Consider the following 10,701-nt stretch of genomic DNA (forward strand, 5'->3'; position numbering starts at 1 on the left):
TCCTTACCTTTTAATGATTGAAATCCCCCATCATGTGTACATTAAATAGTTTCAACATCTCTTATCTTTATAAAAAAAATATTGATGTTTTTAGAGGCAGTGACAGCCTGACTGAAAAAGGGTTTCCCCATTCAGAAGCCGTGAATTAATTAATGTTGTATTTCCTTGTGCTGTTTGTTTTGTTTATTGTTCCAGTGAAATTTGCACTAACAAATGGTTCAGATTTGCACGTGTAGTGAAAGGTCAGCAAATTGAAATCTAATTTACATTTTAAAATTCTACTTCAGTACAAATGGGGGCATTTAAGGTCACTTAGATCTAGAAGTGTGAGTTGTCAAAGTGAGACACTATATTCTGAGTAGTCATATGTGGATTTTACATGTAATTATTATTTTGTAAATGAAGATTGGTTTCATTCACTTGGGGCTGGCTTTGCTAATAATTTTTGAATTGCACCCCGGAATTTGTAGGAGCTCAACAGAATTTCCACTGCAGACGGAAAAAAACGGGGTTCTGAGCAGAGTTTTCAAATGGTTCCACTGCAGAAACAACCAACCTGAAACTGACATAACAAAAGTCTCTCCAAATCTAGTGATAGACACACTAAGAAGTGGTTATGAATTGTAGTCAAGGATTAGAAACATTTCAAATTAAAACACTTGAACTCTCCTTCAGTTCACTTCAATACTGATGGGTGCATTTAAGGTCACACACTGCAGCAATGCGTGTTGTCAAAGCAAGGAAGAATACGCTGTGTTTTCGTATGTGGGTTTTACATAATTTGGTTATTTGCACTTCTGATGGCTGCCATTCACTGAAAGGGTTGTCTTTTTTTATGTACTTTCTGAATTGCACCTGGAATTTGTATGTAGGAGCCGCCGCACACAGAGTTTCCACTGCAGGGGGAAAAAGGTCAAAAGCAACCTGAATCTGACATTACAAAAGTCACAAAGGCCAAATGTCGGTGTGAATATAATGCAGACTATTTTAAGCCTTATTCATTTTTAACATTTTCCTGTTTTCAAATGTGTTTCTCGGAAGAAATTAACTGCTTATTTTATCTTCGAAGGCTTAACATTCAATTTAAAGTTCAAATATATTAAAAACTAGTTCAAATATATTAAAGCAACACTGGAAAATACAATAGATAAATACATAATATTTACTTTAGGGTGACAATATATAATATGTTTTACGATTTTATGTTTTTTTAAGACATTTTGTTCATTGAGAAACTGATGGAAAAACTCTTAATGTATAAGTCAAACCAGAAAATCACTTTAACAATAAACTCAACTTTATTGACAGTAAAAAGTTTTGTGAATATCAAGGGGCACGCATTTGTAACGGCAAGAACATCTTGAAAAGCAACACGACTTGTTAAAATAATGAGGCAGTTTTACATCTTTAACTTTGAGGTAAAGTGTTTTGTCATGTTACATCTTTCACAAAATATCGTATAACATTGAAAAGTCCACACAAGGAGACAAAAACCCATGCCTCATTTTCACTTCTTGAAATCACTTCACATTTTCAAAAATAATTCGCAATCCAGGGAAAAGCAGAAAATGACAAGCACACATGCTATATTCCATTCACACACATTTCTCTATTTATCAAACCAAGTGCATTTTTAGGTTACTTTTTTCTCGAACAGTTTCAAGTATATTTTTGCCTGCAATCGAAGGAAATTAAGTTAAGCTATGAAGCAGCAAACCAACAATAACAAGTAAGAATACTGAGTTTGGTGTCATTCATGTTCCCAATATTAACATTATCAGATAACTCACCATACTGTAGCAATAAGGTATTCGGGTGCTATAAAGAAGCAGGAGGTAACATTTCATGGACTTGAGGAATATGCTGGATAAGATTTGGAATATAGCTGATTAAATACACCAAGGCTAAAACAAACAACACTAAATAGATAATCACAAGGGATAACTGACAGATCCAAACTGATTTGTTAATCTTTCAATATTAATTAAATTAATTTGTTTTCTCATTATGCAAACTGTTTAAAACCTCAGCCTTACCTGCTGAGTGCAAAACCACAAAATAACGATTGTAGTTTAACAGATCTTTTAATTCTCAGTTACACATTGCAGCAAACTTGAGTGTAGACTGCAGAACCAGTGCACATGGTGGGTTTCTGTAAAATGTCAGCTCTGTTAAAAATACACTGGTGTTGCAAATTAGATGATCAATTATTGTGATTACTATGCAATTTATCAGTGCAGTAGAACAAAAATCAAATTGTAAAGCCATCAAGTGATTAGGCATGGATGTTCATATATAAGCAGGGAACCTAAAAAGTGCAATCCTGTAAAAGCACTCTGGGCCATCTCATGACAAGGCTCCTGGTCTGATCTGCACCAGTATTCTAAGGCTCACTTTAAAATCCTAAAAAACTGTTCTAAGCCTGAGCCCTGAAGGCCCTAAAATGTTTTCAAGTTCATTTCCCCTCACAATTTCATTTTGTCCTGATAGTCTCACTGCTTTGTCTCTCTGTGAAGCATTGAGGTGACTTCACACATGCTGTAAACAATGTATTCCCACAGCAACACACTACTGTAAGAGTTAAGGCAATCCATTTCTGTGCTTTGTCTGTGACAAAAGCTTTTCCTAAACCCAGAGCTACAAAGCTCTCAGTGCATATTAGGCTTACCTGACACACGACACAGTACCCTCCTCAACCACAAAGACAAAGCTCTTAGTGCATTCTTAGCGTACCAAATAGAATTAATCAAATGTACATGCCATGCTTTCCTTAACAGCCTGTGCACATGACCTTTAAAAGGTGCTAACTAAATCACTTAGCAAAAGATGGCTAGTCAAGTTTTTTTGAGCACCACTTCCCCTCCATTTTTTTAAGTCGAGAGGAAATCCCCAAAGAAGGCACTTTTGAAGCAAAACCAGTTGTTTTGCCAGATGATTTGATATGGGAGTGCAATCAATCATAGAATGTATTTTGCCTCCACTGAACTTTAAATGATGCGGTAAAAAGATTGTTTTACTCACTTTAGTTTAATAAATATCCTCACAATAAAACCATATATCCTTCTACCTACACTAGGGATTTAAAGCAACTGATCTGGTGCAGAACAAACAGGAGCCTACAACTTTAAAGCGCAACAGTCACCTCTCCTAATTTGTCTACTATCCCCTTTTCTCAGTCCACCTGATGCTCTCCGCGGCTGATGTGAGACGAGAACTCGTAGCGGTCCTGGCTGCGGTGGCCACAGATGTTGCATTCAAAGGGTTGGCGGAAGCCGTGGCAACCCATGTGGATGGTGAACATGACATGGTCAAGGAAGAGGATGCGACAGTGCTGGCAGTGGAAGGAGCTCACAGCCCGGCCATCCCTGTCTAACACCTGCACAGTCCCCCTGGAAGAAAGGGGTGAGACAGGGTTCCTCTTTGCTATGGTGGGGGGCACAGGACACGCTCTCTCCCACTCCAAGTCTTTGGCCCGCCTGGGGCTGGAAGTGGGATGGTTGCGGGGCAGTGCTGGGGTCTGGTAGTGGAGGTGGTGGTTGTTGGAGGTACTTGTCGGGGCTGTAGCCCTTGTGCTCTGCTCTTCTGCTGTGCTCTCTGTGTCTGTAGAGTCGGGGCAGCCGTTGGGCGAGGCAGTGTGGCTGGGGGCTGAGCGTTGGTCATCGCGGCCTTCACCTACCTCATGCCCAGCGAGGCCTAGTGACACTGCCACCAGCCCACCCCCACCACGTGCTCTGGGGCCTTGAGGATTCACGTTGCTTTTGATTGAGCCCATAACCGTGCGTAGCTCTGTCAGGAAGGCAGGATCGAGCTGAGACAGGGCAGGCGGCTCAAGGTGATCCCCTTTACCCCTGCTGCCTTGGAGACGGGAACCAGCCAACCCAACAAGGTCCCCTGCTGTCTGAGAGCTCATAATGTCCCCCTCTTTCTCAGAGCCGGAGGACAATTCATAAGGTGCTTCAGGTAGGTCAAGGTGCATGTGCTTTTCACCTGTGAGAAGGAATATCAATAATCACTATTTCCCGCCTCGTGGTCGAATGCTTTGAATTTATTTGAGATTGTCATGATTAGCATATAAATTCTTGAGGAACAGAAAATAAAAATGTTATAAGGTCACAGTGACCTTTGACCTTTTTGACAACCAACATCTAATCGGTTCATCCTTCAGTGGAAGTGGATGTTTTTGTGGCAAATAAGAAAGAAAACTTGAATGCTTTCCTGTGATATTGGGTTCTTGAGAATGGGACAAATGGATGTAAAGAATGAGAAAGTGATTGACAACACAACGCTGACGCGAGGCATTATAACAATTAACATCGATTCTGACTTCACTGCAGGACAGCTGTTGACATTAGACTTCAGTTCATATGATTTATGTTTTGTTTATCAAGCTAAAAACATATCAATATAACTATATAATGGACATTTTAAAAAGGAATATGCATGCATAGTAGGTTATACAGTACACTTACTAATTCTGACAAACATGGATTGTCTTTGTCAAAAATAAACTCACCTAAAAACTTCTGTGGTGTTGACCTCTTGCGTTTGGTGATGCTGATAGCCAGTCTATCCACAAACTGGACTTTTTCATTGGATGGCTGGAGCAGAGCTTTAGTAATTGTCTCCATATTTACTGACTCTTCACCTTAAAACAGAAAACACATAGTCATCAATATACCAAATAACTCATGTGCATAAATATGTTTCTTTCTTTATTCAATCTATTTGCATTTACAACAATGCAGAAACGTATACGTTTGTTGGTGAGTTTCATGATTGCTTGATATGTTACCCTGTGCTGTCTGTGCGCCGACTGCTGTCTGGTGCTCCAAACTCTTCAGATAACTATGGCAGCGCTCTAGATGTTCATCCAGTGTGGTCTGTTGTTTGTAGCTGCGACTACAATAGCTGCACTTGAAAGGTTTGCCCACGGTTGGAGAAGAGGCTGCAATTCAGAAAATTCAGAAAATATATTAAATCAAATCTGCGGGTAGCTCAGCGGTCCATATGTGGTCTCCACTGCCAAGTATGCGGGTTCAACTCACTATCATAGAACGTCTTTCCATCGGTCTTCCCCCTCCGCCTTTATCTATCAATGAAGGCACTATCTGGCCCAACAAAAAAACCTTAGACGAAGGAAACTGTTGATCAAACCTAAACCCAGAGTGGTGATGTTTATTATTGTGTTTGTTGGAGGGGATTTTTGCAAAATATAACTTATTTATGGCTAGGTATGACAAAATGGATTTCCCCGTTGATTGGCAATTCCTGAAATCGTTTTATATTGCTCGCCACTGATGACAGAAAACGCCTCACCCTTTACCGCAACGTTTCCTCTCCGAAAGCCGTCGAAAAGGCTGACGTCAATTCGCTGAAATCCAGTTTGCAAGAATCTTTTCTTCGAAAATGAACCTGAGACCCGAGGAAATCCACCAAACAAGACCTACTGTAACTGGAGGGTGTCAACACCTGTTGAATGTGTGTTCCAAAATCTATAGAGCCAACAGGATTTCCTGTTTTCAAAAACTTTTTAAATGTCATATTTAGTCATGTGTTTTACAGTACATTCTGGTGAAGATGACTTCCTATTTTCTTCACAGAAGGGGGCCGTTCTAATGAATCCCCACTGTTACACACTTTATAGCCTTCATCATAATACAAGTAATAATAATGTTATGGGACAACTGCATCCATCAGGTTCACTAAATAATTAGGTACATGAAAAAGCTCTTCATGCTTTTGATGATAGTTCCTGTTGTCTGGCACTTAAAGCTCACTTTACCTGCATGTGTGCGCAGATGTCCAGCCAGGGCGTCTCTCCGGCGACAAGCGTAGTTGCAGACGTGACATTTAAAGGGCTTCTCTCCTGAATGCAACTTGATGTGGCGCAACAAGTTCCCTTTCTGGGTGAAGGAAGCTCCACACTGGTTACACTGGAACGGCCTCTCACCTATGAACACATGGATAAATGGACAGAGGATTTAATGACATTGAAGGTAGTATTCTGTCTCTAAAATGTACTTGTTGGCTTGTCCTCACCTGTGTGGCTACGCTTGTGCACCATCAGCACGTTGGGTCCAATGCAGATCATCCCGCACACCTCGCACTGGAGCTTCCCATTGGGGAGCCGGATAGGTCCTGGTGAAGAAGTATTTGGACTGGCCATGTCATTGTAAATGCTTCCTCCGTCTTTTCCAGCCCTAGCGTACTCTGTGCTCCCTTCCTCCATGGGGTCCCCTCTGTCATCCCTCCTGATATCGACCCTCACAGCCTCTCTGTTCTCCGGCTGTGGAGCACCTGGTGACTCATCATCGCTGCACAGCTCGACCTTGATGGAGTTTTCTGAGTAGAGAGGGTAAGGGGAAAAAAACTCTGACTTAAAATATTCATTTCATACAGACTATGGGGCCACAATGAAAACCGGGGTTTAATAACTGACCACTAAGGGAGCGGTGTGGTGAGGACTGCTGACTGTTTGGAGATCTTACTGAAGGGCCCTGCGACCCGCTATAAAAATCCTGTTCCGTAGATGATTCTCCTCCATTACCTGAAACACAATAATGCCCATGTTATTAAGGGAAACATTGAAGCCTAGAGACTGTACCCCAATATACAAAGTTACTTCTTTACATATAAATGTACCTGGTGCATATGAGCGTCCATTGCAGTCATCAGCATTCATTCTCCCCAGATGCCTACAAAAATAGGATACAAAAATCTAAATGTTACTATTTTCAAATTGTTGTTGAATTAATTTCTTAAATGTTAATCACATGAAAATAGCATATATCAACTTGGCTGCTTACCAAAAAAAATATCCTTACCAGCTCTTTGCTACAAAGATATAGCTCTTTGTTTTCAGATCTAAGTGTCTTAATTCACTGTTATATATTAATTAAGTAAACTTCTGCCCTTATGTATCATGTAGATTCTTCCACGCCGTGGCCAGCAAATGAATATGAGAAGTCTCACATTTATACAGACTTAAAGTTTTAGAGGAGGAGTTAAAACTCCAGGGTTGGACAAAATAGCTGGAACATCTTAAACCTCATTGACTCAAGGAGGGAAAATAAGCAATAGAGCAGAACAAGATGACAGAGATTGAAAGAATACGGATGGATAAGAACATTACTTTATGGCTACAATAAACAGATTTTTGGAAATCCATGTTAGAAAGCTATAAATAGTATGTTCCTTAACCAGTGTTCATAAATGTATTTGCAAAAACAGCATATGTACTGTATGATATATTCCGTAATTATATAGCTTCACAAACCTTCTCATTTTTTTTTTGTTGAGAATACAGGTTATATATATTTTTTGTAGTTCCTTAGTTCTACTGTTCCTGTTATTTTGTCCACCCCCTCTGCATACTTGTAATTGGATAATAATTATTCATTTGGGTTTTTAATTCTAGGTTACATAGTGCAGTTACCTCAAGTGGTATGCAACACATTTTCAACACTGGCGGTGTAGAGTAACAAGGTTTCCAGAGAACATGTTGATTTTTTGTGACCACAGTTATGGCGAAGCTTGGTTTATTTTCATGATGGAAAAAAAATGGACAGAAAAATAACACAGATGCTGCACCTTTTGCTCAAATGGATGACAACAACAATGGACAGAGGAGACTGTGAAGCGGGAAGGGGGGGCGGAGACAACGGATCGCAGGGAAAATGAATATTCTGGCATTGGCCGCGCATGGGGAGCAACAGGCGCTGATGCAGCCCGGAGACGCGCCAGTCACACCAGGGCACGGCGATTAAAAAAATAAAGGGGGGGGGACGGGACGCGCACCAGCGACAACCCTTGTCTGACAGTCCTTTCAGGGCGACTGTGCTATAAAACATACTGCCTTACATGTTCAAATAACTATCATGCCTCTTCTTCTGCCATAAGCGTGGCTACTTGTTGTAGCTGCTCGGTGGATGTGCTCCTTTAATGTATGACACCAATCAGCTCATAGACGGTCGAGACAGCGGCTAGACAACACGACAATTTGTTGCAGGAGTTGCCCCGGTCCAAATTGTCCGCATGAAGGCGGCTGTCATCCACCATCGAGCACGTCAAACCGGCCAGGGCTATACAATGTTTCTCATGAGCCGTTGCTATGGCACCCGACCACACGACAAATGGCATTCACCCAACCAACTATTCAAAAACATGCCGCACTTCCACATCAAAACCGACGGATGGTCTTACCGAGCGCCGCGGTGAAGTCCACAAGCCTTCACCTTACCTGGCGACCGATCGGTGTTTTCCTTTTTTAATTGTCTGGATGGCTTTTTGTTTTCCCAGGCGACGACAGCATCTCCGGGATTTTTTTTTTTTTTTACCTGGGAATCCCAAACAACTTCCGGGCCCATGCTGGGATACAGACCGAATAATTGTACAACAGAGCTCTTGATTCAGTGATCGCCGAATGCATCGATGCATGTCAGCTTCGTGTACAGGTGCTAAAAATGTGATGTTATGTTTGCCATGACAATAACTAATAGGCAGACTTATTTTGGCTGATGAGCATACATTTTTGTTTGGATAAAGACACACTGGCTGCACAGAGGCCAGTTTACCTGCTACATGTTATCAAGTTATTCAAAGCAAATGCAGACAGTTTATCATCAAGGCCTCTTCCGGAAATGCAAGAGGATGGAGTAGGTTTTTTTTTTTTACAAGTTAGTTCCCTTTTTTGGCGTCTGTCTTTGAACTATAATAACATGAACATAACTGAATTTTTTTTTTTTATTGAAATGCTCTAAAATTGCAGGATATCTAGGCAACTTGGTGTTAGGGAAGCATGTAATATCAAGAAAGCACACAGTGAAACAAGTACAATTCTTGTGATGAAATAGTTTATGGTGACATTACACCTGTAACAACACAAGGTGGCAGCAAAGTGCTGCTTGAGACTAAATATGCCAAGTACTCTGTGAAATGCTGTGTAAGTCTTTTTTTTGATTGATGTTCAATACAGAATATAAAAAATGACTGAAAATCATTGTCATCAAGAGTCTCACTTTATTCAGGGAAACTATTTGAATCTCTGAGGTTTGTGCCGTCGTAGAAGGATCTCATAAGCCTCATTGATCTTCACAAACATGGCCTCAGCATCCTTGCTGGGGTTATGGTCTGGATGCCATGTCTTGGCGAGTTCCCTATAGCTGCGTGTTATGTCTTCTAGGGAGGCCTCTATTTCCAATGACAAGACCTGCAACACAAATATATCCACATACACAGTTTTGAGATTATGACAAAGCCAGATGAGTTGCTTTACATGCTAAAAATGCTCAGACTGATGCACAGTATACACCTTAAGGCATATATGTCACCTAGCCTTTTCAGAGGTATGTGTTTACTCACTCGCAGAGCCTCTTTTTCTTTCTCAGTGTACTCTTTTAAAAGTATTTCCAACATCCTCCTCCAAGCGTCTTCATAGTAACCCCCTCCAGTAATTACACACAAGAGCCGATATGGCATTAAAAGAATGTACTCAAACACATTTCGGAGCCAAGGCAGGAACCAGAATATATCCAGCAGTGCTGCTACACAGTCAGATAGGTAGTACAGTGTGGCTGTGGTGTTATGGAAAATACAGTAACCCAGCGGAGCAGAGAAGGCCAGCCAGGCCAGACCAAGCCTGTAAATCCGTGGTCCTATAAGACAGAAGAACATTTAATTATAGTGAATCTTCAAGGTTTGGTGAGGGACAGTGGAAGTATAAGTAGAACTGATGGTGTTGTCTTGTGAGGTGTTCTCACCTAGTTTCTGTGAGCTCCCTGGTGGCGGTGGAGGTCTGTGCCTGCGGTGCGATGCAGCAGTAACACTGGCAGCCAGGCTTATAGGGAGGGGGGATAAGCTGCTGCCATAGAATATTGGGGAGGTTATGAGACAAGTAGTCAACGTTTTCCTGAGATCCGAAGTCTGCTGGCCGATACATGACACCAGATGTACCCCTGCACCCACACATAAAGGCAGGACAATCAAGTAGAAGAAGCTGAAGGAGTTCAGTCCAATCAGAGCCACGGTGCCAAAATAGATCCCAACAAACACCTGTCCAACAAATCTGACAGGGCTCACAGGTGGGAGGACCATAGTGGGACGTGTTTTTCTGTCTTTTTCTGCCTCTTGATTGGCCTCGCCAACATATGCAGGAATACGTATGAACTCTCTGACCCAGCCAAACCCGAATCCTCCCAGGGTGAGCATCCATAACAGAGCATGGCTGTCTCTTCCTAAATATACATGGTGAAGGCCCAAAGGCCCACCCATTGCCCAAAGGACATAGGCTACCATGACACTTTTTGCCATTCTGTGGCTTTGGTGGATCACTTCCTGTACAGTTCAATATAAGTCCTCCTTCATGAGTACCTGCAAAAAAAAAGAAGAAGGAAATAGTTAAGTCTTCATTTATGGCATTTTTTACATCTCAAAACCACATCATAGAAAACCCACCATAACAATCCCTGAACACCAGACAAAAGAAAGACATGTAATAAAATAGTGTATATATGAGTTCTGACTAATACTATAATCGAAAATAAAAAACAAATAGACATAACCAATTAACTAAGGTGAATCAAAACACAGTACATACAAGGTTAAGTACATTTGTCACATTACTTCTCCGATTCTCTGTTATGCTGCGTTGCCTGCTGATAGTTATTTTACATTATGTATGCATTTGACCTCTTTCACAAGTCA

General features: G+C 41.2%; 3 protein-coding genes across 3 annotated transcripts in view; 1 reads left to right on the forward strand and 2 right to left on the reverse strand.

Annotated features, from left to right (window-relative positions):
• Nucleotides 1-1,314: 1,314 nt before the first annotated feature.
• On the reverse strand, nucleotides 1,315-8,383 carry ikzf4 (IKAROS family zinc finger 4). The gene is made up of 8 exons (XM_010784443.1): nucleotides 8,203-8,383; nucleotides 6,643-6,695; nucleotides 6,440-6,547; nucleotides 6,040-6,342; nucleotides 5,783-5,950; nucleotides 4,793-4,945; nucleotides 4,514-4,645; nucleotides 1,315-3,987 (listed from the first exon to the last, which is right to left on the reverse strand). Exons 1-8 carry the CDS (start codon nucleotides 8,364-8,366, stop codon nucleotides 3,173-3,175), a joined length of 1,896 nt encoding a protein of 631 aa, XP_010782745.1. The 5' UTR covers nucleotides 8,367-8,383; the 3' UTR covers nucleotides 1,315-3,172.
• A 641-nt stretch (nucleotides 8,384-9,024) lies between these two features.
• On the reverse strand, nucleotides 9,025-10,362 carry dnajc22 (DnaJ (Hsp40) homolog, subfamily C, member 22). Its single transcript, XM_010784444.1, has 3 exons — nucleotides 9,759-10,362; nucleotides 9,361-9,653; nucleotides 9,025-9,208 (listed from the first exon to the last, which is right to left on the reverse strand). The coding sequence occupies exons 1-3, from the start codon at nucleotides 10,306-10,308 to the stop codon at nucleotides 9,032-9,034; spliced, it is 1,020 nt and encodes a 339-aa protein (XP_010782746.1). The 5' UTR covers nucleotides 10,309-10,362; the 3' UTR covers nucleotides 9,025-9,031.
• Nucleotides 10,361-10,701, forward strand: part of erbb3b (erb-b2 receptor tyrosine kinase 3b) — an 11,248-nt gene continuing 10,907 nt past the window's right edge. Inside the window, exon 1 of the mRNA XM_010784521.1 lies at nucleotides 10,361-10,364. Within this exon, the coding sequence (XP_010782823.1) occupies nucleotides 10,361-10,364 (4 nt within the window). The remainder of the gene's footprint in view (nucleotides 10,365-10,701) is intronic.

The sequence above is a fragment of the Notothenia coriiceps genome, unplaced genomic scaffold (assembly GCF_000735185.1).
Source record: "Notothenia coriiceps isolate Sejong01 unplaced genomic scaffold, NC01 NC01_scaffold00026421, whole genome shotgun sequence".
NCBI classification, from domain to species: domain Eukaryota; kingdom Metazoa; phylum Chordata; class Actinopteri; order Perciformes; family Nototheniidae; genus Notothenia; species Notothenia coriiceps.